The following is a 27,500-nucleotide window of genomic DNA, read 5'->3' as shown; positions in this document are numbered from 1 at the left end:
TTGCTTTAAAAGAAATCTAAATGCCCCTTTGGGAATAAAGTGAAACTTTTCATTCTGTTTGGCAGTTATTAAATTTTCCCCTTTTTAATTGAAACATGTTTGTTCTATAAAATATTTAAAAACAAATCTTTTCATTTGAGAACTTCAAGAAATAATTGTTTGTCATTCTCGCTAAATAAATAATTTCAGCGTTTAATGATTTTTCTGTTAATCTCATATTTTCTGTTGTCGCATTTTTCTCGTCCTTGTAGCGTTTGTAGCTTGAATGCGACGTGTGACTCTGTCCTGCATGGATGGATGTTAAAGGGTGGATGTGTGATGATGTGAAATAACTGGTGACTGAGGTTGTTTAGTGATTCATCCGCTTCTCTGCTCTGTGGTTACTCCTCCTTCCTCACTAGCAGAGTGCCTTCTCATTATTACCAGTGCATTCTTTCCCAGCCAACAACTCTCCAGTTGCATCTAATCATTGCACCTTTGTTCTGTGCCACAAGAGCAGTGTAGGGAATTGTTTGACACCTTTGCATCAACACGGCCGATTGGGAAATGCTTTTCCTTCACTTTTCCTTTCATTTTGCAGCTGAGTCTCAGTTTTAGGTGTTTGTTCTTCTCAATTTTGTCTACCTCTTAGTCTGGGAATGGTAAATACTTGCTCTCAGCTTTCAGTTTGTATGTAAACTTCAGCTCTCAGTCAGAATGCTGCCTTGGCTGCCGCCCAAGTGAGACTGCAAAGGCCAGCTGAGGTGTTTCCATATGTGCTGTGTTAGCAAACACCGCGTTGACCTTGGCATGCTTTCCCGGCTCATTTTAATAGTGTTTTTCTCTCTCTCTGTGTCTCTGAGAGCCTTTCTTCGAGGTTTAACACTTGTCCAATCCTGGCTCCGTCGTGTCACACGTGGGTTGTTAGATTTACCAGAGGGATCGGATTTTTGAGGGATGTTTAACCGAAGCTGCCAAACTGAGAACTCCCCACAGTGCAGTTGACCTCCCATTTTGGCTCAGAGTGCACATGGAAGCTCTGGCATGCTCTGTGTCGCTTTAACCGCTCAGAGAAGCGGCCTCGCTGCAGGGCCGTTTTGGACAAATGTTAGACTCTACAGATGACGGGATTCAGATGTGCTGGCTGTAATCATGCTGAGAAACGCATTGGACAAAGAGGCATTTGCTCTTGTTCAGCAGCCGTTTTGCCTCACTGTGGATTTGGGAGTGTTGGATGGAGCTTCTCTTACAGATGAGGCTGGACACCGTTAGTGGGAAGCTACAGCTACAACGCACAAACAGAGTTAAGAGGTTCAAATCTAGGGCAAAGTCCTCAGGGCCACTGGTTCGCGATACTGATAACAAAGCAGAAAAATATAATACATATTTCTCAAGGAAATCAGAATATTTCCTCTGTTTTCCCCCCAGTGTTGGCTTTATCTTGTGAAATACTGACAACTTTCACATTTTCAAGCTCCTACTCTCTATTAAAATGCAGACTTTATTAACAAATAAAGCTGTTTCTGCACCAAAGCAGCACTTTCTTTAACATCCTACTTTGAGGAATGCGAATGCCCGTACAAACCATTTGTACTATGTCGCAAAAGATTTAAAAAAAAAACCCAAACAAACAAACTTGTCTTACATTTAAAGGAAAAGTTTGCATTATGGGACATTTATTTGTTTAGTTTCACAGGGGTTTTATATGACTGTAATGTGGCCTAAATTAACCCATACATGCATGAAGGTAGCCTGCACACATCTGATTCCAAATTAGACAGAATTAGGATTTAGATTAGGAACTTTTTAGACAGTTAATAAGTGTAATGATCATGAATCTGACAAACTTTTGTCATTATTTCACAAAACTAACTGCTACACAAAATGCCGGGCCTTATTAAAGCCACCAATGATGTTCATTTTGAACTACAATGTTAAAACAATCAAAATAATCCTTATTTGTGTTGTACAGTTGCATGGCACTGCAGAAAACAAGCCCTTTAAACTCCTCTGCCTTTAAGGACGCTGTATTCTGATTGGCTCCCTTGTAAACAGCTGTTCTCATTGACATCATAGGGAGCCAAAAGTAGAAAAAACTGTCTGAAACCTGAGCGTTTGGCCCACGGGCATTGCTTGCACGTACACTGACCTTGTTATTTGAAGGCTTGGCCATGTTTAATATGGGCATCCAGCAATGAAAGTTTGCATGTGTGACAGAAAACAAGGAAAAGCATAACAGTTCCACTTGAATGTGAAGCAGTGTTTTGTACACTCAATTTTTAAGCTTTTAAGAGATCGCTCACTTAACACCAACACTTTGTTTTGCTTTCATTTGTTCCATCTCTATGTAAATGTCTAATAGTGTCACTGGCAACAGGTTAGATTGACTCTGACTCTGGTAGAATTACACATCGCACAATTAAAAACCCAAGCCCAAGTTTGTTTGTTTTTTCTTTCAGCTTTACGTGCCAGTGTTGTGAGATTGATGAAATAATCCTTTTAAATGATGTATCAAGTTTTCTCATTGGCTTGCGTCCTGCTACTTCTCATATGCACGACTGCAGAGGTCGCTGATGAAACGCACTGCGTTATGCAATAAATATGGACTCCTGGCAGGCAGTTTTATATTGATCAATATGAATGAATATATTCATATTCACAGTCATTTTCTCAAATATAAATCACGTCAAACCCGTTTCTGCATTTCATTACTTGTGGAACATTCACTTGTGTAGCAAAGTCAAACTTTAATGCCAGGCCTGCGTCATTAAAGAAGGAAAGGATTATGCAAAGATGAGAAAGCACATCGACTTATACATGAGTAAATAACAGTTCTTCATCTGACACGATGGCTTCTCCTTTTAAAGCCACGCCTTATGCCTGATGCTGAAGTACACAGAATGGTTTATGGTTATCCATCTTGTGGCATCTGTAAGAAGTTATAGTTGATCACAGAAAAAGCTTGTAGAGCCTCCTCTGTTAGAACCACACTACAAACTAAAAGCAGTCATTTGCCTTGAGATTAACAAGTAATGCTGCCTTATATGGATTCTTTGGGAGTTGTTTTGTTCTTATTTTAGGACACCGAGGGTTGGATTTTTAAGAGATCCTTGTGGTTTTGTGTCTTTTAATATAAAAAAGTTGTTTTTATTTATTTTTTCTTCCATTGAACAGTCACAGTCTCTCCAGCCAAGATGAGCCTAATTATATAATTGTGAAACACAACCACAAGATGTCTTAATAGTACGTCTCCTTTGTGAGCTAGTGTTTCCACGTTTCACAATAGCAACATTTTCAGGACTCTTCTGTCATGAAGTTATTTTGGGAAGTGTAGGAAATGGCCTGGAAGCAGACCTAGAAGCAGGAAAACACTTCATCATGAGATAGCTGCTTGAAGACACCGAGCATTGCAAATTGTTCAAATCTGCTCTTTGTAGGCAGGGAAAAGTGCTTTGCTGAGAGAGTGTATTTGCACATGGTCAAGATTTACTGGATATGTAAGGCTGAAAAGAAGAGATGGCCTGATTAGGCTGTCTTCACCTCACTCCTTAATCTGCAGCAAGGCTGAAATTGAGGTTCAGATGTTTGAGTGAACGGCGTAATCGCACAGTACAACAAGGACCTCCAATGTCTGGACATCATCATCATGTAGTCCTGATTTATGGTGGTAAAAATAGCTCTCATGGACTTAAGAACATAGATATTCTCTTCTCTCATCAGTTTGCTGAACCATTTTATTCAGATCTTATAATTATCTGTAGCTGAAGTCTGTTATTAACTATTGACACATTTGTCTGGTCTGGCAAGCCACACACAGAAACATCGGTATGTAGGGTGTGTTTGTCTAGCTGTAGGTTTTTCCCCATGCTGAGTGTAAGTGCCCAGCTCATCCTTACTACGCCTACAGTACACGCTGGGAAGCTTTTTGTTTGTCCGTGTGTTTGTGCATAGTTGGCGTTTTACCGAGGATATCATCCTGCGGCCAGTCTGCCAAAGTGCTGAAAAGGCTGTTTTCTTCTCTTTCCAGTACGTGTCGAAGGGAAAGCAACTGTCTCAATTCCAGATAAAGTGTACTCGTTTTTAGTTCTTTTCTTTTAAGTCGCTGCTCAAGTCGCTCGCCAAAACACTGTGTGCTTGTCTGGTGGGAAGTTGTCAAGTTACGTTTGTTCAAGATTTTGAAATTCCAACCCTAGACCTCTGCTTGGCCGTTCCCACTTCACTCGGAGATTTATGCCCCTTCTGCTGATCTCGTGTGGATACATTCTGTCAATGTATGACCTCCTTTCCCAAGTAGTCCAGCCTTCCCCCTTATCTGAGCAGTGGGCTGCACTGGCCTGAAAGAGGCAATAAGCATTCATTGAAAGTGGGGGTCGACTTAGATTTGAAGACCAGAAAGCGATGTGTTCTCAAAGTTGGGTATTGTTTTTAAATTAGAGGAGGAGTCCTCTACAGTGGGTGCTTAAATTATGGGGCCTCGGGTTTTATTAGTAGACTTATAATTTTTGTGTCAGTTGTTGACCAGTTGCTAAGTGAAATTGGACATAAAGATTGTACTACATCAAAAACCTCTGTGCAATTGCTTTGGTTACTAGCAGATTGCCATGGGCGTCCATAGTTTGCATGGAAGGACTGACTTGTCTGCAAACACTTACCAACTGCTCACCAAATGGTCATGAAGCTGTAAATGTGCGATGTAAACTGGAAATGGAAACCCTTGGCCTTTCTAAGTAAAAATTGTGCCTTAACACTGCAGTCGATACATCTCAAAGGTCACAGCTATCCATATACCTCTTTGCGACCAGTTTCACCTATCAACTGGCATCAATCACTGGTGAGCAGGCTGGGAGGGACATTGATCCAAAGCGATCTGTTGTTATTGGGTGGGCTACACTGACAGTTACAATAAGTTGTTTGCAAAGTTTTTTTGGCTTATGTTGACGTTATGTTGTATGTGTTTTTGTTTTTTTGGTTTTTTTGATGCAACCTACAGTGAAAGTTGAGTACACTGCATAATGCGAACATTAGCAAAGTAATGTTGATGAACCCAAATATTTTCTTTTGATGAAGCACTTGGCAACATTATGTCCATATTTCTGTATGGACATATTGCAAATCAATTTCCCATTAGGGACAATAAAGTTACCATTGACCAACAGTGGGGATGCTGCTTAGCAATGAAAACCAGGCACAGCCTCTACCAAAACGGTAACAATCTGGCTTCAAAATAAATAAATCCTAAATATTTAGCCAGTGGTTGCTACTAACAACACAACAAGAATTTCTCATTGTGGCAAGCACCGCACCGACTCCCTCATATTCCAAAATGGGGAAAAAGTCTCCAAGTCTAACGCATTCTTGACTGAATGTGGATGACGCTGATGATGTTGGCAGTAGCTCCAATTTATGACCTAAATCCCTGCACTAGTCATAGATGGGTGACTCCTCTGGGTGTGGGAAGAACTACAGGGTTAAAAAAGAGAGGGGAAAAAAATAAAAGGATGCCAAAAAAAGAGGACTTCAAGGTGACAAATGAAAAGAGCAGTTCAATAAAAGCAGACAACGAAGTGGGGGGCACTTTAAAGTCCTAAAAGCCCTTAGATGATGGAGAAGCCAAACACCAACTGCTCAGTGTTTTGGGAAAACAGCCGTAGGCCTGAGACATATGAGTGGCAGTGGTTGAGAGCACATGTGAATCATGCACCTTTCAGTTTGGCAAGACGTTTTCCACCCAGCAGATGGACCATTGGGATCGAGTAAACACCTTTTTAGTGCCAGTTGAAAAGTCAGGGAAAGCGTTTCACCGCTCAGTCGAAGGAAGAGATGGGCTGTTAAGTCGCAGTTGCTCAGATTTGGGTTCCCTGCTGGGTGAGTCTGATGGGGTGAAGCCAGAATGCACTGTCATACTTAGACCTTTTTGTCAGATCCATTTAATGTTCTTTGGGCAGTGGATTAGCAATGTGATATTCACGGGGTGCTCCTGCTCGCTGTGTGGAAGTTTGCTAAACAAGGTGGGTTCAGATTTACCCTTCTGTCAACACTTGTGTTACATCAGGGCTCCTCACTGATGCAGCAGGGCTTGTACAGGATGGAGATGAACTGTTACGCTGCTTCTAACCTCCTGCCCCTGCCAGCTGCGATGAAGTTTGTCCGAACGCTGTTCTCTGATATGGGGAGTATGTACAGCCAAGAACAGATGCTTTCCCAGTTTAGCTGCTGCATTTCAACAACTGTTCTCTTTCCAGTTTCAAGTGAACTTTTCATGTTTTGTCTACTTCCTCATAGAAACTTATGACAGTGTGCAACGCCTATGACTTCAGTTTTCTTTAGAATCAGTGGTGAAATGTGAGCAAAGCTGTTTTCGAAGTAAAACCAGGTCTAGATTGACTGAGCCCATCCCTCGTCCTCCTTCTCCCCTCTTTCTGCCTTGTTCCATCTCAGCCGATCACTGAGCTCCATCACATCCCCTGCAAATGGAAGCCAAATGGGCTGATTCGATTTTGGCCCAGTTGCTTTCAGATGATCATGATATATGACAATTTGGGAGTTATCTCTGAGCTGCATGTGGAGTCAAAGCTATTGGCTCAAATCCCATCATAATGGGGCTCTTATCCACTAAATTGTGCATTGGTTTGTTCGCAGCACAGGGAAGATATTGTCACTACAGTTCGTTTTTATGTCAAGAGCCTCTTGTATCCTGGCAGCTTGTCTCAGGTTAAAAAAGATGACTGTAATCAGCACTCTGTCATATCTCTTAATTCAAATAGACACAACAGGGCACTGGAACAGAACGGACGCTCCTTCTTTGCATGGGAAGTCTCTTAGGGAGCAATTATGCAAGAATATCTTTGGCTCTTATAAAATATTGATTGCTCCTTTTTTTTTTCTGCAATTTTGAACAATCCGCTTTTTTAATACCCCTGCATGTCCTGCAGGAACCTGCTATGCGTCAGTCTTAATAGATATTCGAATTTGTTGCCAGTTCTCAGGCGAATATCTCATTAGTGTCATAGTTTAAAATTAGATTTGATGTTACCCAGAGAGAGGGAAAAAGAGAGATGTTGTTGGCGTGATTGTGCTGTGCTGAGCCACATATAAGCCATCCTGAGTGTTACTAATTCCCTCAACTCTGGGATGAATGATACTTGAGGGCTAAGTCTGTACATACAGTGGAGCAGTGCAGAATAAAGAGACAAAGCTCAGTCCAGCCTCAGATCACTGTGGCATGAAAGGAATCCTCTGTTGGCGCTGGTTTCTGACTCCTTCCCCTCCACGAGAGACCACCGTTTTCCTGGTCTGGCCTCTGCAGACATTGCGGCCTTTCATCTCCCATTGCAACAGCAGCAGCTGCTCCTGGGCTCCTTTTGGCTTGATGGGAGGCGTTCAATGTTTGGTTGTGTAGTGAGTACTTGTGAGGTTATAGCCGTGTGGATAAACATTAAAGGCCACAAAACAAACACCAAAAAATACACAAATGTGTCATAGACAAGCACAGATTATATTAAGGTTTGTGAAGCCCTGTTTGAAGCACCATTGTTAGACGCAGCTACCTTCTACATAGTGCTAAGTAACAATCAAGTAAAACACTAGAACTGGACTTGCAAAAACTGGAACAAATGCTTTTATGGATGAGCTGTTAAGCAAACCTTGTTATTTGTTAGATCACTGCATTATCAGTGATCACAAACACAGTAAAAGGCGACTTAGCCCTGTTTCAGCCTCTAATTTTAAACCTAAATAAAGTTTTGAGTGTCTGAGGAATAATAAAATGAATAAAGCGCTGGTGTATAGCTATAATGATGTGGTCTCATCTTTCCAAGCTGTTGCATCATCTCCCTCTGTATAATCTGTGAATCTGCACTGATACATCATCAATACAGAAACTCAGTCTTCAACAAATCTGCATAAATCTTGGGTTCGTTGGCATCTAACATACCCTTGATATTCCTTATTTATGATGCTTGGAAAGAATAGAATATGACCAGAAATAAGTGAGCGGGCCCATAAACTCATTAAGAAAGTGTTTACAAAGATCATCACTCAGGGCTGTTTTCCAGTAGACGTCTAAAGGACCAGAAGCCTTTTTCTGCAACCACAGGTGCCACCAGCTGCTACTGGCACCTCTGTGTTGTCATTTTCCATAGAAGAGAGAAAAAACAGATCTGAACTCCTGACAATGTCATTTCTGACTCTCTGAAAGTCTAGTTCTGGAAGTCTCTGGAAGTTGGTGCTTGTCTCGTGTGCAGAAGCGATAGTTATCTGCCCAAATTTAGTAATACATGATCAAGTGTATTAAGAAATCCAAATTTGTCATGTCATTTGGAAACAGCTGTATAGCAGTGTGACCAATAAATGAAACAATGGGTCAGTTTCAGGAGAGGAGCAGCCACCAGAGGCATAAATGAAGCATATTGGAAGGACACGCTTCTCTGAAAAAGTGAAAATTGTGAAAACAGGATTTAAATATATAGTAAATTTCAGTTTATTCTTCTTTTGAGAGATTTGTGCGATCGCTCCAACAGCTCTTGCACACAGACACTTTGCTTAGTGTCTGCGTGCTTTTACCTCGCTAATATGCTGAATTGCCGTGTTAGATTTAGATTAAGGCCCCACTGATGAAAAGCAAAGCCTCATGATTTAATTAAGCCTTGTTAAGTTTTCTGTGTGACACACATCTTCACTTCTCTCATTTACAGACGGTGGACATCCATAAAGAGAAGGTGGCCAGGCGAGAGATCGGGATCCTGACCACTAACAAGAACACAGCAAGGACTCATAAGATCATAGCGCCGGCCAATATGGAGCGGCCAGTCAGGTACATCAGGAAGCCAATTGACTACACTCTACTGGATGATGTCGGCCACGGCGTTAAGGTGAGCAGATTTTTCTTGTTTTGTGTGTATGTGGCACTAATTTTCTGCTCGCATATAATATTTCCCTCTGCTCAGTCCATTAGTTTTCCCATCTTTTTCATCTCCCTTCCCCCTCTTTGCTTTCTCGCCAGAGGTACTCCTATCTCCCTCTCTCCTCTCCCACTTTGTCTGTTTTTCTCGCTCAAACGGCGTCTCTTGTGCTTTCTCTTTCATCTTCAGAAAACACCCCTCTCTGACCCTGCAGGAATATGTTGCAGTGTGTGTTAGTGGGAACTGGTTCGGGAGGGTGGAGATGGAGATAAACTTTAAAAAAAGCAATTATGTCATGTAGCTTTCAGAAAACAGCTCTGTTCTTGGATTGTTGTGAAAATGGTGATCAGAGACACATTTGTGGGACTTTTTTTTTTTTCTTTTCTTTTTTTTAAAGGCACTTTAGCCGCTCTCATAATCTCATTATGGCGATGATGTTATGGTTCGATTTGTAGTTTATCTAACTTCAGTGTGAAAGGTAGCAAAGAAGCTTTTTGATGTGATAAACTCTTCAAAACAGAGACTCACCCGCAGCTCCCAGCCATTAGGGCTCGCTCTAGGGGTCGCTCGGTGACATCATTTCCTGACAGCTGCAGGCAGTTTTTCTATTTATTTCTTTTTTTGGAGATCTCCATTCTCCCTCATGAGCGTCCTCTGCGCCATCAGTCAGCCAATCAATCTCAGCTGTCAGACAGATTGGATTAAAGACCCCGCCATTAGTGTCCCATAGTGTTACAGGCATTGATAAGACCAGATAAAAGCCATTGTGCCACTCTCAATTTTCTGTGTGGGGAGTTGCATTGAAGCCCTCTGTCACGGTTAATGGGATGTGAAACATTTTGTTAGGGTGTGTTTCACCCTAGACTTTCCAGACTTTCACCAGTAATTATGACTATTGGGCCGTAAATGTGAGGCTATTTACAGTTTCAGGAATAATAAAAGCAGGAGTCTTTCTTCCTGTGAGTAAGATTCAGAGAAAATGAAATAATTGGCAGATACAGTTTACAAAAAGAGATAGTGATAGTGGATTTAGAGTGGCGATACAGATTTTTAGTTTTGGGTCCAGACCGAAACTACCACAGAAAATATCACACAATCACAAACTCCAGAGGTGTGGCTGAGCGATAGAGCCAGAAATAACAGATTTCAACAGACTGACAGTCCAGCCTCTTAAGTCTTTCTTTTTTTTTCACAGCAGTGGATTGATGTGTCACATTTACAGTGGTTAGCCACAATGAAGAAAAACGTTGCAGTCTTATGGCTTCACTGCTATGCTACTCTGCTACATGTGGTACAGACGGCCCTGAAAGTATTGTAAGCTGGACAAACTGTGATGATGCTATTTCTTAATTATTCCAACTATCTTTTTTTTGCAAGAAGTCTTTGTTTTATTTTTTGTGCTTATCAAACATCTTTCCCTACATTGCTTAAAGAGGGGAAAAAAAGTAATACTTGCAAACTTTGAGGTGAGGTTGTTGTGTCCACTGTTTCCATCTAGTAATGTTCATATCTAATTAAAACCAGGATCACCAGGCATAACCGTGCAATAAGGTCCATTTTAATCATCCCCAGTTCTGTACCTACTCTTTACTCTAAAAGAGACGCTCAAAATTAGGCCTCGTCGGCTGCTTTAAAGCCATTTGAGTCTATTTTAGGATTATCACGTAGTACTCTGAGCCTAATCTCTGTGGATTTTCTGCCTTAAACGTCTTTGTCTATGCCGCGTTTAGCCTGTGAATGTGGGGAGCGCACACCCGCACATCCGGCAGCCCTACATCACTCACCTCCTCTCATCTATGCATGTCGAGAGCCAGAGAGCGATCGATACGCAACATCAATACTCCACATTAATTCATAGCGCATGCTGCAATGGCAGCTGTCAAAAGTCTGAACGTCTGTAGCCGCGTTTTATTTACTGACCAGAATCGATACCTTAATATGAGTTCAGATCGTGAATATCGGCTCCAGTTTGCTTTCAGACTTGCTGTGTCTGCCTGAGGGTTAGCTTTGGCCTAAATGTTGAGTTGGCTTTACGACCTTAAAAAAGTTGGTGTTGGACACCTGCGGAGAGGAAAATAAAATTTGATTTGCTAACATACATTATTGAAGAAAAGTTTTTCTATAAAAGGGAGGTGGGAAAAAAAAAGAAGGAAGATGAAATTCATGTGGTATAAACAAACCGAACACAGCAGTAATCACTGCAGTCTCACAACTGACAGATCAGGATGCTCCTGCAGGCTTTCTGACAGCAACATGATGCTTTTTAGCTTTAATACGAAAGATGAGATTTATTCTTCCAGTCAGATGATGTTTAATCTAGTCAGCGAGGCTTTCAGGAATGCACCAGGCACGTCGGCTGTTTGAAGTCAGATTTCAGTCCTTTGATATTCTGTCCTGTGTCAGTTAAGAGTTTACAGGATTACTAAAGGGGATGGTTCAAGTTCTTCATGACAAAGACGGCGGCTGCTGTTGTTCCTCTGTATCGGAGATGTTTCTGGTAACTCGTTTCCTAGTTGAGTAAAAATCTGACTAATCCACTGCTGTGAGTGTATGAAAAAAGTGAGCACAATTCTAATCTTACACATTGTCTGTAAACATATTTACGCTATATGAAAGAATCAGTCTAGCATACATCAGCCTAACATACATATGACATTTGTGGTGTAGCCAGGCACGGCTGTACGATCGTATTTGTTTGTACCGCCAGTTTAATGATTTATCACTGATATATCATTAAACTGATGGTTCATAATGGCCCCGTTAGAACCAACAGTTAAGTGGTGTTGCGTTCCAACCAGAGACTGTATAAAACATGGACATTACACGGTAGTTTTGGCCTCCACCAACACTTCGAGCCTTAACATTGGTCAGATAAATTCAATGAAATGCAACAACGGCACAAACATGGTAGAGAGCTCTAGTTCAAAGACGTGAATTAGTTGAGGTGAGGCCTGTCAGACCCATTCAGCTGCCTCTGCAACTCAAACCTATCATGTGTTTTTGGAGCAAGCCTGAAGAAGGCGAACTGCAATTTTTGGCGGATCATCTTTAGATTAATTATTTATTTATTTCTTAAGCACCGCATATTGCTCCCTTGGTGACTGCTAGTTAGGGCAGCAATGGTTAATTGTTCAGTTCTGGCAGATGTGATAACACCCGACAGGCTACTGATACAAGACCTTTACCCTTAGCAGCTGCAGGCATGTTCAGATTTCACACAAAGGCAGTAGTTTGCAGGCGAGAGCGCTGCAACTTTAACTGGTTACAGTTGCTAAGTTTTGCCTTAAAAACCTTAAATGAGCATTTTCCAGCTGCTTTTTTTTTTTAAAGCTCAGTCACATTAAACTCCAGTGGCAGCAGCTGCTTCACAAGAAGGGCTGCACCACATTAAATAAGTTCAACGCTTTTAAAGGGAAGCGGCAGTTAACACAGGTTTAATAAGATGTAAGATATATTAACCGGACCTCCGGCAGTGTCTGTTGCCTTCATGCACCTTTGACACACTGCAGAGCTATAGTTTCTTTTTTTCACCCTGAACCTGTCAGTCCATAATTCACCTTTGATGTCAGTAAAGCATTTCCACACTGCCCGTCTGTTTTATTTATTTATTTATTTTGTACAGCAGAACAGCATTTGCCAGGAAGATAAGGCGAGGCAGTAGTGGGCCTTGGCATTTCCAGCATGACCTAGATTGTAAATTGAATCTCTTCTAGCTGTGATAACCCGAGGAGAGTGAAATCTGAACATGAAGTTAGCCTTTCGCAGCTGCACTGAAGCCGTTTCCTGTTTTTAAGCGTGCAAAGGTCGGCTCCTGTTGACCTGTGCTATGAATTTACTCTTGATTTCATCCGTTCTTTCTGTTGTGGTCCTGTGACGCTACAGTGCTTTCTGCAAAGGCCACTGGGGAAGCTGCATTATAGATGAGCCACTTGACTCTGTAGTTGTCAAACTGCAGATCAACCCCGCTGCTATGCTGGCTCTGTTTTCAGACAGAAAGCTACACAAGTATGAGTTTTGAATTCATTTTCTAGGGGTGCCAGTGAAGCGATGATCTGAAATTATGCAGTTCACATCATAGAAAATGCATAAAAGGTTACCAAAGGTTGGAGTGGTTCTCTGCAACCTTTTCTTACGTCATTTTGTCGATGCACAAAAATAAATTCTTCAGTTTCTTTTGCCATTCGATCCCTGAAAAATCTTTGCTGTTTGGCTCTTGCTCTGGGTGTGGTGCTGGAGTAAAGGGCACAAGTCAGGAAACGGTGTTTTTCTATAAATGGCATGATTTTTACTACTGACCTTCTGAGGTCTTGCTACGAGTTAACAGTGTAAATACAAGGAATCATTTTTCTGCTGCTCACTTAACTTGGACTGATCCATTTACATGTGGCTGTTTTGACATGCCCTCTTTCTGTCTCTTTCTCCTGTGTTTTTTTTTTTTTTTCTTTTTTCCTTCGCCCACACTAAGTGGCTAAAAGCCAAGGTAAGTCTGCTTTGTCACATGACCCATTTTGCTCCGATGTATTATTGATAGATTTGTTCAACTCCCTTCCACGGCAGACTCGTCCTTGTGTGATTACTGTCATCATCTCCCATGTTACTTCACATTAACTGACCTGTAGTCCTCCCACAGATGAGCGTAGTCTTTGTCACACTCCCTTGTCTGTTTACCAACCATGTATGTGTTGTTATTTACTTTCATGTTGTGTACTCGTCCCTTAATGTCACGTAGTTTGTTTAATGCTTACGGGTTTCCCAGATAACTGCTGTTGCTCCAAAATTCCATCAGAGTGTAAACTGCACACCCTGGGGGAGGGATTACATCTCCCCTCAAATATTACGCTGTGTCATCTGGGCAGCCTGTAAGAGTAGATTGTGATCACATTAGTAATATTCACCCACTGTGACTGGAGGAATGTGTGCATAAAACAAGCTTCTTCTGGGGTTTCTTTCCAACCACAGCAACATGGAAACAATCAGTCGATCAGAGGAGGAACACTATCGAGGACCAATCCGCCGACGCAAAAGCCGCCCAGTCCGCCGATGTCCGGGCGTGGCACGCTTGGGTAAGATTTCCATCAGAGTCACCAGAAAAGGAAACCCAGTCCTTTAATTATGAATAACTTAAGCACGTCACTTGTCTTTATTTTTTGCTTTATAAGTCCAAGAGATAAAAACACAGGGCACATTTGCTGAGGAGGGAACTTGATGGATCAGTGGTCACTTTTGCTGGAAAAGAAGCTGATAAGTGGCAGGATCCAGAAAAAGAAACACGCAGGGTTGTTGTAGTGCGTCCTGCCCCGATGCACAAACACAGACGCTGATCAGATATTAATTCCAGGGATAAACAGCGATGTTTAGCGCGCCTCATCCAGCTGGGTAAACTGATAGGATTTACAACGCTTTAGTGGACACACCCATAACGTTCAGATAGTAGGCTTTACGCTCAGTGATGATTATTCTTTTCTTTGATTTTATCATAATTTGTTTATCGCTTTTCATTTTTGGGCCACTCCAGACGCAACACGCCCTACAAGACCCTGGAGCCAGTGAAGCCGCCCACGGTTCCCAATGACTACATGACCAGCCCCGCCCGACTAGGCAGCCAGCACGGACAGCAGCAGAGCCCCGGGCGCACGGCGTCGCTCAGCCAGAGGCAACGCACGCACAGGTAGATGAGGAAAGAGGGAAAAATCAGTGCATGCAGCTATGCAGGAGCTTCTGTTGCTTTTCTGTATATATTACTGTAACCAGAATATTATATTATAACAAGTTAGGACAGCAAGCCGTTTCCATAAACTGTGCAGTGATGCAGAGACCTACTAATACCAACTAAGTAACACACAAATAAACAACTACACTTCGACACTGAAGAAAAACTCAGGACAAACTATTTAAGGACTTGTAGTACAATTAACCACATATAAAATTCCAATACGGACGTAAAGAGGCTGAAGCAGTTATAAGAAGTGTGGTAGTAGCACGTGAGAGGAATACGATCCGAATATATGACCAAAAACTGACCAAATATTGATGCTAGAAGAGGATAAGAGTCACAGAAAAATACTTTCATGCAGAGTGCAGTTTAAAATCTGCAATGCTAATCAGGCAACAGGCACGTAACCCTTTTTTTTTTTTTCTCAAAAATTTTGGGAGGTTGAAGTGGAATTAGGTGTTCCAGCTACACCACTAAAACTGCTCACTGAATATAAACCTAGGGTTTGAGTAATGTGTGTAAAGCATCTATCCAAAAACACCGGTCCCCTCTATGTCGGCTAGTTCTAATCTCTTCATTCAGTTCAGCGGCTTAGAGCACTTTCACACCTCTTCCTCTCCACTACACTAAATCCAGCATTTGTCTGACAAGGATTGGAGGGCTTCTGAATCACTCTGATATTAATATCTGTAAAAGCCTTTGAAATAAAGTGCTGTTAAAAAAAAGAAAAAAGTCCACCACAGCGTGGAACCCCTTGAACATTACTCTCAAGGATTGTTCCCCAGAAATCTCCAGGAGCTTTCATCAAATGTGAGTTACGAGTGAGTGAAGTCTCCTCATTAGCTAAAAAGCCTGTAATGCTGGCTCGTAAATATTACGTATTTATGAGCAAATTTTATTTATTTTTAAACCCTCTTTGTCCAACTTCCCTTTTAGTTTCATGCTTGTTGCTTCTTTCCTACAGCTGTTCTGCCTCATCTGTTAAAACGTATTTGAATGTGCACAGTTTTAGGTTCTTTGGCGTCACCGTTGCCGATCTGCTCTGATGTCCCCTTAACAAACCGAATGCTGTCCTCAGAGTCCCAAACTCCCTGCTGCAGCTAATATTGCTGTGGCATCGCTATTTGATTACACTGCCTGGAAGTAAGCTGTGCTTGTTCAGCTCAACAGTCTCTGTCATCTTCAGCTGAGGTCTGAATTCAATATAGGCTCCCGTGTGCTGCTACACGTTCCCTGCTATTATCTAATTTCTTTGTATAGGAGCGATTACACTCTTGCGTGCAGGGAACGTTTTATTTTAGGAGCCGTGCTAATTTTAGTCACCGCAGAATGCTTGGAGTAAAAAATTTGCTCCAATCTAGCATTACAGGTTTGGATATCTGGGCAGAGTCTGTATGTTAAAGATGGTGTTTGGCTTTGTGGACACAGCATGTACCAAAACACAAATGTTAAACATAGTTCCTGCAGAACTATCAACTTCTTCTTTAACTGCTATACCCATATTCTTTATGTCATTATAAAGCAATTCAAAAGTGCAAATGGATGGTTTGCTATCTTTCTGTTACATGGTACCCTAAAAGTACACCCCATTTGCTGTGCAAATCATGCAAAACATTTTGTGCCATGTGAAGGAAATCAGCTGTTCTTATGGTTAGATTATGGTTCCATACACAGATGCATAAAATGAGTCACAGATGCACAGATTAAAGGCTTTAAACTCACTACCGCATCAAGTCAGGTTTGGTGTTGCTTCTGCAACTTTACAAGTGGGAAGTCCGACCGTTCCGGTGTTTTGCCAAAAAATAATTGCTGGTATTTAAACTGTTAGGCTGTCAAACATATCTGTCAAAAATGATGTCAAGCCTTTTTGAACCAGGAAAAAACACCTTTCCATCAGAGAGACACTGCAATCAGCTTTTGGAAAAGTGTCTTTACATATCCGTATTTATTCTTTATATCCCATATTTATAGGATATATCCTATATCATATCCAGATCTGGCTGAGCTGGGGAAGCAGAAATAGCAGCAAATATGACATCACAGGTCTGAAATTGGGCAGGGATAGCTCAGTAGGTACAGTGGTGGCCCCATGATCGGAAGGTCGGCGGTTTGAATCCACTGAACAGCGACCCTGAGGTACCCCTGAGCAAGGTACCGTCCCTACACACTGCTCCCCGAGTGCTAGATTGGTGGCTGCCCGCTGCTTCACTGAGTGAATGGGTTAAATGCGGAGAGGGGGATCAATCAAGTATACATTAGAAAGGTATTTTTAATTGACCAAAAGGACAGGATTGGATGTAATGCGACAACGACAACAACAACAAACTTTATTTATATAGCACATTTAAAACCAGTGGAATACCAAAGTGCTTAACATACGAGAGGGTCAAACGTAAGTAGTAGAGAAAGATGATGGCTATGGCAAAGTACCAAACATGCTAGCAGGTTGATGGCACTAAAAACACAGAGACAAAAGAAATGCATATAAAAGCGTAATAGAACAATATGTGTAAAAGACAAGAGAGTCAATAAAAATGTAAAATAATTAAAAGTAGTTAAAAAGAGAACGAAAGTAGCAACAAACATTAAACTAACTAACAAACGAGCATTAACTGGTATAAAAGGCGACGTTAAATAAATGGGTTTTTAACCACGATTTGAAAGATTGAAACTGGGAAGATGATCTTAGATTATACACCCCTGCTAGAGCACTAAGTAGTTCAGTGAGGTAACTTGGCACTATATTGTTAATAATTCTAAAGGTGAGCAGCATGATTTTGAATTGAATACGATACTTAACGGGGAGCCAGTGCAGGTCAACGAGGACAGGGGTGATGGAAACACGCCGCCCAGTACCAGTAAGAAAACCAGCCGCCTCATTCAGAACAATTTGCAGTTTATGGAGAAGAGTAGAGTTAAGACCAGTAAAGGGAGTTGCAATAAGTACAGACGTCCTTGTGCGGGACATAATGTCTGGCCTTGCAAATAAGGCGCAATTGATGAAAGCAAGATTTCAGAGTCATAAGGTCCTGGCAGAACAGGTAATTTCCTTATTTTATACATCTTTGCAAATCCTGTTAACTGCAGTCTTCATCAATATAACCAAAGAGATTACTTTTTGGCTCAACACTGGCTTGAAATTCCAGTTAGGATCTTGGGATTCCCGACTTCCCACTTCAAATGAAACGTCAAAGCTGCCTATTTACAGTGAGTATGGATAAATACCAGACGACTACCTTTAAATATCAGTGTCACAGATGGCTTTAAAAGGTGAATGCCTCCTTCCAGGAGATGATACTCGTGTACGCTTCAGAATGCTTTTATTTTTTTGTTCATTTTCATGGAGAAAGCTGTTTTTCCATATTGGCTCTAGAGATTTTTGTCAGTTGTGAGCAAGTGAGCTGGAACTTTCTTACGCCTCACAGTTAATTTATCAACAGTTCCCTGTTATAAGTACAGACTGAAAGAAGGAGGCGGAGCAGCGGCGAAAGAGCTCATTGGTTTTATTTGACACCATTTTGAAACAAAGACGACTAAAGAAAGCTAAAGCAGGGGAAGAGATAAATGGGTTGGCAAAGGAATGGTAAGTTATAGAGAGATTAGAAGGGATAAATCTAAATCGCAGAGATGAGGAGGAAGGGTGTTGACTTTTAAAGAGGGCACAATATTGTTTAGCCTCTATAGTCGCAGACAGTTAGCTCCTACTGCCACCGTCGTCCTTTAGAGGAGTAACTCCCGCTGTTTGTGCCCGGAGAGCCCCAGGGCTTGACTGACACAGATCAGAGAGGAGGAGAGGGCAGAGGGGAGGGGAGGAGGGGTGAAGGGAAAGGGGGATAAGGGGATGTGGGGGAGGTGGGAGTGAGCAGGGGTTCAGAGGGGTGGAAGGAATCAGAGAAGATGAGGGAGAGAGGGGTTCTGGTAGATGAATGGGGAATCACTTTACAGGCGATGAAGAGATCAGAGAAAGAGGTCAAGGGATGGTTAAGGGTGAGGGGAGGATCAGTTGAAAAACAAGGATGAAAGCGGCAGGGGAAAAAAAGAAGAGGTGGGATGAGGGGTTGTAGCAGAAATGAGGATCAAGGCCAGCCTGAGAGATGGTGAAAGAGCGGGAGGAGGGAATTATTTGTCCGGGCCATTGATCTACGAGCTGTGGGGTCATGTACAGGCTGAAAATGCAGAGCTGACGTACATATTACATACACATGACCTACATCCAAGTGCTGGGCAAAGCTGCTGAAATCCAGTAAAAACATTATGTCTGAGCAAAGCTCCTTTCAGTTGCTCCTTTATTCACACGGGGTGACAGGAGAGCGGAGCAGGTAGCGCCACATATTTGACGTAGCTAATTGATATGACGAATACCTTTTGTGACACAACCCACAAAGGCTTTGTCTCTATGTGGGATGGAATGGACAGACTTTTAAGGCAAGTCTGTAAAAACAATGTCGATTTTCCACAGAATCGCCTTTTAAATGTTTGATGATCCATGCATTTATCTTCTAGCGCTTATCTGGGTCGCAGCGACAGCAGCGACTTCTCTCACACCGGCCACCTCTTCCAGCCAGTCCTAGGTCTTCCCTGGGGCCTTCTCCCAGTAGGACATGCCCCTAATACCTCGCCTACTGGGAGGTGTCCAGGAGGCATCAAGTCAGATGCCTGAACTGGCTCCTTTTAATGTGGAGGAGCAGCAGCTCTACTCAGAGTCCCTCTGAGCTCCTCACCGTATCTCAAGGGGAGCCTAGGCACCTTTTGAAGGAAAGTAATTTCCAATACTTGTATCTGCGACCTCATTCTTTCAGTCACTGCTCAGAGCGCATGACCGTCGGTGAGGGCAGGAACGTAGATGGACCAGTAAATCGACAGCTTCGCTTTTCTGCTTAGCTCTCGCTTTACAGCAACAGATCAGTACAGCATCCACATCACTGTGCTGGTTTCATGAATTTATTATGAGTGGAATATTTTTTTTGAGAACAGTAGATAATTTGTCATAAAAAATATGAAAATTGCCTGTGATTTGGGTCCTGGGAACACATGTCTTAAAATTTAAGTCCAACACCACAAAATATTTGAAACGCATATATAATTTATAATTTCAGGAAGTTGTTCATCTGTAGCTTTCGTTATTTAAAAAACAAACAAACAGCTAATGAATATTCACCTCATTCTTTAACATGACTCCATATGTCCTTTTTCTTAACTGCAGTGTTGAGTGAGAATCAGGAGCCACAGTTCACAGGTCACCAGTTCGTCGCAGAGAGACAACTGTCACGTCCACATCTACAGTCAATTTAGTCACCAGTTAGCCTAACAAATAACTCGCACAAAGAGCCATCCAGTGATAGACACTGCAGATTTGTTCAGGCTATAAATGCAGTGGTGTGAGGCGTTAATTCACGCGTCACACTTATTCCTGTACCAGTAAGTCTACAAATTCTACATAATACTGGGTGTGTAGTAGGAAAACATTCACAAATACGTGCGCGTTGGTATGATAAATTCCAATTTCAATAATCTTTAAATCCTGCTGACTAACCTGCTTCTCATAAATGTGTGCAAGCTGCAGTAAGCGTGCGCGCATGTGTGTGGCCTGCTTAAACTGATGTGCAGACTGATGTTCCTGTTATACAGTCACGTCTTTGTTCCTTTTATTTCGTTCTCTAAAAATAAATCATGCGGAACATTTAGACGTGTTTGGCAAGGCCTCGTATCATGTACAACAAAGTGACTGTTCCCCCCATTAGTCTCAAAGCAAGGCTTAATGTTGGTGATTATCATCCACACTATATGATGATCACTGCAAATTTGTGTTTGGGGGGCAATTGGAGTGTCAAAAGCAAGATTTTAAGGTGGTTTGCATGCTGAATGCTTAAATACCCTCTTAAATCCTGGAATATTTATTTTTTTGTTCAGTTTCTTTGACAGACTGTGACCAAAAATGCTTCAATAGGGTGACTCATGTCTTTTTCACTTGGGTGTGTCACCCTGCAGCTTAGTCTTAACAAGCCAATAGACTGAATAAGTGTGGAAGAGCAAAGTCACCCTGGAGTATTACTTAAAAATGTGGAGTTTTTGGCCTTTTACTTCTAAATGGGACATAAGCAGCGACGCAGCAGAGTCCCCTATATCTGCAGTGTTACCTGCTGTGCAGTCTAAGCAGGTTGCCCTGAATAAAACAATGTCCTCTTTTTCCTTCTGTCTCTCCTCCCTCAGTGGAAGCAGCGGGGGCAGCGGCAGCAGGGAGAACAGCGGCAGCAGCGGAATTGGCATTCCCATCGCCGTGCCTACACCCTCCATCCCCAACTCTGGACCAGGTGAGCTTGACAGTGGTGGTGACTTAAACAGTAAACGGTAACAGTCGGCCAGTCGGTGTCCAGATTATGCTGATTTTCAGTGAGGCTTTTATTGGCAGTTGTTTTTTACTTTTAAGTGTTTTTTTTTTATTTGTTTTTTTTTACCTGGATTAGAAATGCAGGGAGAAATATTTGCTTTAATGAGTAAGAAATCTGTGTACACCCTCAGGAATGTTGTCACTTGAGTTTTGGTGTATTTTCCACCCAGTTAAAACAAGATGATGACACTACAGGACTGCTCTGTTTGGCAAGATGCACACCATAGACTTCAACTAATTCAAATCTAGATGTAGCTTCCAGGTCTGAAATGGTCACCAAAGGGCGACTGCTCTTGTTTAAAGATGAGTCCAGTTTCACAGAAGTCAATGAGAAGATGATCCTACAGCTCAGTTGATATTTGACCTCAGTAAACATCTCCTAATGAGAATGTGTCCTTATACATTAGCTTTAGCTAATAGCTAATGCAACAGTGTTCATTTGTTTAAAGTCATTATCATTATTTAGAGTGAAATAGACAATAAAAAAACAGTATGCAAGGTGACAACCTTGGACTTCTTAAACATCTGGGACAAATCAATGTTGCTACTGATTGTCCATCTTTTAGGTACAGTCTATGGTGTGTTCTTTGTGAATCAAACTTTAAACACATACATTTCTCAATCAATATATGGCTAAAATATGGCTAAAAATACAATTTAAATAAATGTTTTTAAGCGTAAAATCTGAATATATGATGAAGTTTGATAAAGTGTAAATGTATGACGCTATTGGCAGATAGAGAGAGTGTGCATCACAAAGCCTATGTTTACCAGACAGGGATTATGGAGCCCCATTGTGTTCTAAGCACAGCTGATTCTCTATCCTACTGTGTAAATAGGCCAAGCTGCGTGAGGCCTGACACTTTACAGTTAAACAGTAAAGCCCACGTAACACGACGAGCTGCTACACGTGGTGTCGCGCTGTACCGTGATCACGGCGGAGATGGTGCTGCGTTTAAGTTTGGAGCATTGTAGGTTGACGTAGCAGCTGTTTTACCTCGGCGCCGGGATCAGGCCGGCAGCACAGGACTTTCCACAGCACTCCCTCTCTCTCTCTTTCTCTGTGATGTGCAAGCTGGTCGCCATGGAAACACTCGATTCATACCGCAAAGGAGTGTGTCCAAGTGCGCGAGAAGTCGGAGCGCTCCTCCGGGCCCGGGGGGTTCTTAAGTAAATTGATATGATGTTATGTAATCGAGGTGTAGGAGGCGGCGAGGACACGCTCTGCTCCTGCCTTACCGCTAAATGGTCACTAACGTGAGTCCTCCTTTCAGTCCCAACCATGCCTGCTCCCCCGGGAGCCCCTCCGCCTCCCCCACCCCCTCCTCCTCTACCTCCACCTGCTCCTCCCATGGCCGGGATGGCCCCTCCAGCGCCACCACCGCCACCTCCCATAGGTGAGATTCCTCGAAGCTCCAGAGCCGCTTGTTTGACCTCTGCCGACTGGATGGCGGATCATCACCTTGGAGATGCACAAAATAAGGGTGCTGTGGGTGCCGATGTCCGTCTGTGCACACTGCAAGCAAAGGGTCCTCTTATCAAATCTTATCAAGAATAAAGCAACAGAAACAGCCGCATCATCTCTGAGAGATTTCTCTGTCATCCACTTAGACTGAAGCGGTATTCACAAAATGAGGAAACATTATTAAGGAAATGGGGGAGAAAGATAAAAATCGAATTGCGCTCTCGACGAGCGTTGGCCATGACGAGCTTTCCCCAGCCAAGAAACTCGCTGAACTAAACACAGCAGCCAAAGATTTCTGGGTTGTTCAGCTCTGTCGTTGCTTGCAGTGTGGACAGAGTTTCGTGCTTCTGTTAAGCACAGTGTGACATTTAACTTAATCCTTCACGGTGGTGGTTTTGGTGGTGGTGGTGCTCTTCTTCACTGAAGTGTAATCGGTTAATACAGAAGTCTCATGTCACTTAGGGCCTGGCTAAAGTTAATTAGTGTCTGTAATTTCTCTTAAATTGGTCCTTTACATTTTAATCTCAAGCTGTTGTGGATAATAAAATAAGTTTTTATTTCAAATCTGTACAGATGTACAGAAACGTGACTTTGAGACTTCTACTGCAGGTACAGTATGTGGCTCATTTGATTTATTTTTTTTTAAATTTCCATAAACATGATTGTGGTTAAAGCTGCATCAGGCAACACTTTCCTGAACTCAAGATCATTCACATTTAAAGCTGTAAGCTGGTTGTGGACATTCCAGACTCTGGTTTCATAATTAACCCTTTTAATTGGTAATCGGCGTGGCTACGATTTGAGATGAGTTTGCATCTTTAAATCTCTCCATTTGATTGTCAGCCGTCTCTGTGCTGCATCGCTGTTACTTTCTATTTGCGTGTGCGTTAGCTGTGATCATAGTCTGTGATGAAACAGAAAAACTATTTTTGCAAAGTTGCAAAAAAAGATTGACACATCCCCAAACTCGGTCGTTACTGTAAATGTTCACCCATCAGCGGGCAAAGCTAAAGATAACTTGCTGATGCAGGGTGCGGTCTGTTTAGACAGATGTAGTATAAAAAGTCAAACGTTCCTATTGGGCCTAACTTTTAAAATTACAATTGCTGCACCAGCATTGTTAGACCGAGGGGTCAAACAACACATCACATCTAATACATTTAAAGCTAATTTGTCCCTCTAAACCTGATTTATTGGAAACCCTGTTATGTTTTTAAGTAATTAGTTGCCTTTTATTGAACACTGTGCTCAATGCGTCTTTGCAACAGGTTTAGGGAGTGGGTAAGCTGAATTCAGAGATGCTAATGATTTTCACTGGTAGAAAGTAAAGCAGTGACTCGGTATGGAGACTGTTTGAGCCACAGCAAATGCCACATAATGATTTCAGGGTAATGGACTCCCCAAACCATTCAGCCAGCCTTTTGGGTGCTTCAGATACTCAGCAGTGCCTGATGTAGCTTTAATTTACACGGCCTCTGAATCACAGATTCGTGATGCTGGGATTGATTTAGAGTCCGAGCTCTGTAAAGCTTAAAGCATCCAGCTGTTTCATCGGTGTCCACCGGTAAGTGTCTAAGCCTGAGCAGCAGCCGCTCTTCGCTCATCGACTCCGGTAATCTTTGTGGCCGAGATGATCACTTGAATTGTGCACATTTTATCCTCTGAACATCACAAGTCTCTTTATTTTCCACTTATAATTATTCTGCTGGTGACACTGTAGCGAAGTTTATTTGTGGTTGTTTTCCTCTGAATCTTTACTTCCTCTGGTCCCACCCATTCCTATCTCTCCCGAGAGGATGTATATTATCTAGAAATGTGAGCAGGAAATGCTCGAGCAGAAGAAAGAAAGGCAGAAAAAAACTTAAACCCCTCCTCGCCCTCTCTATTTTTGTCGCCCACAGCCGCACACATTGCTTCAATCTTCAAATAGTTCTTTGTTGTTGTTGTTTTTTAAGCTGTTGTTCACAGAGATGCTTCAGTTATTCTTTGATGGGCGGTGTAGTGATGCACGTAATCCTAAATGCTACCTGCAGTCTTTTAAACCGTGTCAAACATACGGCCCGCGGGCCTGAATCGGCTTTGTAAAGACTCCAATTCTGCATCCTTGACAACTTAAGAAAATGTGAATGAAGGGCAAAGATTTCGAACAGTTTTTCCTGTTGATAAAGATCCCCCACACACCCACTGCCATCTATACTACACCAAAGTGAATCAATGAGAGCTTCATATTCTAAATCTATACTTACAGGACACCCTGACCAATGAACTGTGGGAACCTTTTGTTTGCTTCATACATTTATCATGCAGTTTCACTGGTCCAGCTCACTTCACATCAAAGCGTGGCATAAAATGAGTTTGAAATCCCTGTTTTAATTGTTGCTTCAGCAAAAACCTGCAGGATCCATCTGTTCTGTTGCTGCGTTCTTATTCCTCAATCGATCCTTCCTTTCCTTCTTGTCTAAGAAAGCTACATTTAAGATAACTTGTTGACGAAACTCTTCATGAAGTGTCTGTTACTTTTATAATCAAATTACAATCTCTGTTGCTTCCCCAAGATCACCTGCTTCCTCTGACTTTTGTTGACTAACTTTAACATTTTTTTAATAGGCAGGGGGCTCTGATCAGAATTTAAAAGCTCATGTTATCTCACACGGTGTTGATGATTCATGTTTTGGTTGGTTTCCCCCTTCCCTCTCATTTCCAACCTTCTTCCCTCCTTTGCTACCGTGCTTGGCTTTCCTCTCTTTCCTCCCCGTCCTTGGGGTTTCTAGCTGTGGCCCCTGGACCTGGTCTGGGACCCGCTCCAATGTCCCAGTTTGGAACCATCTCGCGGCAGATTTCGCGGCACAACTCTTCCAACTCCTCTGTCTCTATGGTTTCGGCCACGGGCACCTACCGGCGGGCGCCGTCGGTCACTTCGCAGTTCTCCTTGCAGCAGCAGCAGCAGCAACAACAGCAGCAACAGCAGCAACAGCAGCCTCATATTAATGGAGGCACTCCTGGCTATGGTCAGAACTCAAGTAAGGCCCTCTTGTCTCCAGCTCCCAACTGCTTTCTAGATCCAGAGCTGTCACTGAAGGACACACAACCTCACATTCTTCCCAAATCATGCACCTGACGCGAACTAACCTTTGTAGCCACACACAAAATCTTTATATTTTATATTTGCAAGTAAATCAGTGCTTTCTGAAGGTTAGGCCGAGTTCTTCACAGAACTATTGACGTTTGTTTTTAATCTGAAAGTGCAGGTTAAGGCTTTTTATCCAACTGTGGGGCGTCTTTAGTATTGATGCAGAATGCCTCATCCTTGGATTTGTACACAGATGCAATGCAGGCAATCAATATTAGCTAGCAGTGCAGAGTCGGTCTTTGGCAAACTTAGGCAAAGTTTACTGGCTGTGTATTGTACTGCAGTTTAGTTAGGTCAGCTGTTAACCTCACTTCAATTATGCCTATATTGCTAAGAGATCTCTTTGCACAGATTTATTAGGTGGGGTCAAGAAAATAAAGGCAAAGCACAGGCATCATTGATTTTTAAGTCTCTTTTTAAAGGGTAGACTTGCAGCTTGAGATAGCAGGAATAGTTAGGTGGCCTTTTCACGCTGTATGGATCCCATTTATACAGATCGCAGTGCAAGCCAGATGACCTGCAGATGTGCCCGTTCCGTTCCAAACACTTCATTCAGAGAGAATTTACACATCACATGTGGTCTTTCTTGCACATCTGCAGATTCCTGGTAGCTTTGTCATTGCCTGAAGCCTAAAAGTGATATTTTCTGAAACACTGGTTCTTGACTATTACTTATTCACAGCATTTAACCTAAAATTGATCATGTGATCTGAGGAAAACTAACATGAGAATCTAAAGTAGTGTTAACATTACTAAAACAGGTCTGTAGGGAGTTGCTTCACATGAGTTCAGGATGAGACATCTAAAGTAAATACTGCCACCTTGTGGCTATTAGAAGTCCCCCGTTTTTTTTTTCGATTTAGAGGAAACTGTCTGATCGACAGAAATCAAACATAATCTGCTTTTTATCCTCTTGCTCTAATGATCCCCTGATACCATGTGAATCTCATCACAGTCGCAGATGCTGCTGAACTTTTCAGCTCATGTTTGCGTCTGATCTGTGATCTCTGTCAAATAGAAGAAAAAAAATTAATTTATTTAAACGATCAGTCTTCCAGTATAGTGCTTAACTGTGCTTTTGTTAGATGTGTACATGCTCCCAGTTCTTGCAGTGTGTCTGTGTTGACTGTTGTTTGCTTGGGGGTTGGGTTGGACCCTGAACTGTCTTTCTTGGTGACTGATGGGCTTTGTCTTTTTCTCCTTCTCTGATGCTCACTCTGTCGGCCTTCCTGCCCTTTTCTCCGCTGGCTTTCAGTGTCTATCGCTCCTCCTCCTCCCCCCATGCCCCAGCTGACTCCACAGATACCTCTGACTGGCTTTGTGGCCAGGATGCAGGAGAGCAGTAAGTGAAAAGGCTAAGACACACACACAGCACTTTCCTCGTTACCTGCGCCAACTGTTCCAACTCCCAAACACAGAGCATGCACTGTGTGTTCATCCTGTTTAATACGTCCTCTTCCAAAACTGAACTGATTCTTACTAGATTCCACTCATTATGTAAGCTTCTATTAGGCAACTTATAGTTTAGTATCTTTGTTTCTGCAGCTACAAATCTACACTACTATAGAGGTATAATACAGAGTACTTGTAGCACTATAGAGTTACGCTAAAGTCATTGATGATGTTTAGGGTAAAACGTGCCAAAGGTCACCACTCTCTGCTGTCCCCTCTGATCCAAAACCTGCCATATGCTCATTTATTGAAAGGGAACTAATATATTAATGGTAAACTTCACTAGAATAGCTCTGGATAGTTTGCTGATACCACAAACTATTTATTTTATAGTGGCCTGTATTGAAACTCCTTGATTCACACTTTGTTAGCAAAGCAAAGACCTTTACTAGTCCCTAAGGACCCCAAAGCGCTTTACACATCCAGTCATCCACCCATTCACACACACACATTCACACACTGGTGATGGCAAG

The 27,500-nt window shown here is 42.3% G+C and overlaps 1 protein-coding gene across 10 annotated transcripts in view; it reads left to right on the top strand.

The window, feature by feature from the left end:
• abi1a (abl-interactor 1a) overlaps positions 1-27,500 on the top strand; it is a 49,268-nt gene that overhangs the window by 19,272 nt on the left and 2,496 nt on the right. Inside the window, exons 3-10 of one of the 10 annotated variants that reach the window (XM_005730474.1) lie at positions 8,673-8,849; positions 13,345-13,359; positions 13,839-13,942; positions 14,395-14,547; positions 20,803-20,903; positions 22,255-22,377; positions 25,217-25,465; positions 26,831-26,917. In XM_005730474.1, the coding sequence (XP_005730531.1) occupies positions 8,673-8,849; positions 13,345-13,359; positions 13,839-13,942; positions 14,395-14,547; positions 20,803-20,903; positions 22,255-22,377; positions 25,217-25,465; positions 26,831-26,917 (1,009 nt within the window). The remainder of the gene's footprint in view (positions 1-8,672; positions 8,850-13,344; positions 13,360-13,838; positions 13,943-14,394; positions 14,548-20,802; positions 20,904-22,254; positions 22,378-25,216; positions 25,466-26,830; positions 26,918-27,500) is intronic. The other 9 variants (XM_005730476.1, XM_005730475.1, XM_005730477.2 and 6 more) reach the window with 9 other exon arrangements.

Source organism: Pundamilia nyererei, unplaced genomic scaffold, assembly GCF_000239375.1.
Source record: "Pundamilia nyererei isolate P.nyererei 1_Seehausen unplaced genomic scaffold, PunNye1.0 scaffold00037, whole genome shotgun sequence".
In the NCBI taxonomy this organism is placed as follows: Eukaryota; Metazoa; Chordata; class Actinopteri; order Cichliformes; family Cichlidae; genus Pundamilia; species Pundamilia nyererei.
Note: the sequence above shows the minus strand (reverse complement) of the source record. Positions and strands in the feature narration are given on the sequence as shown.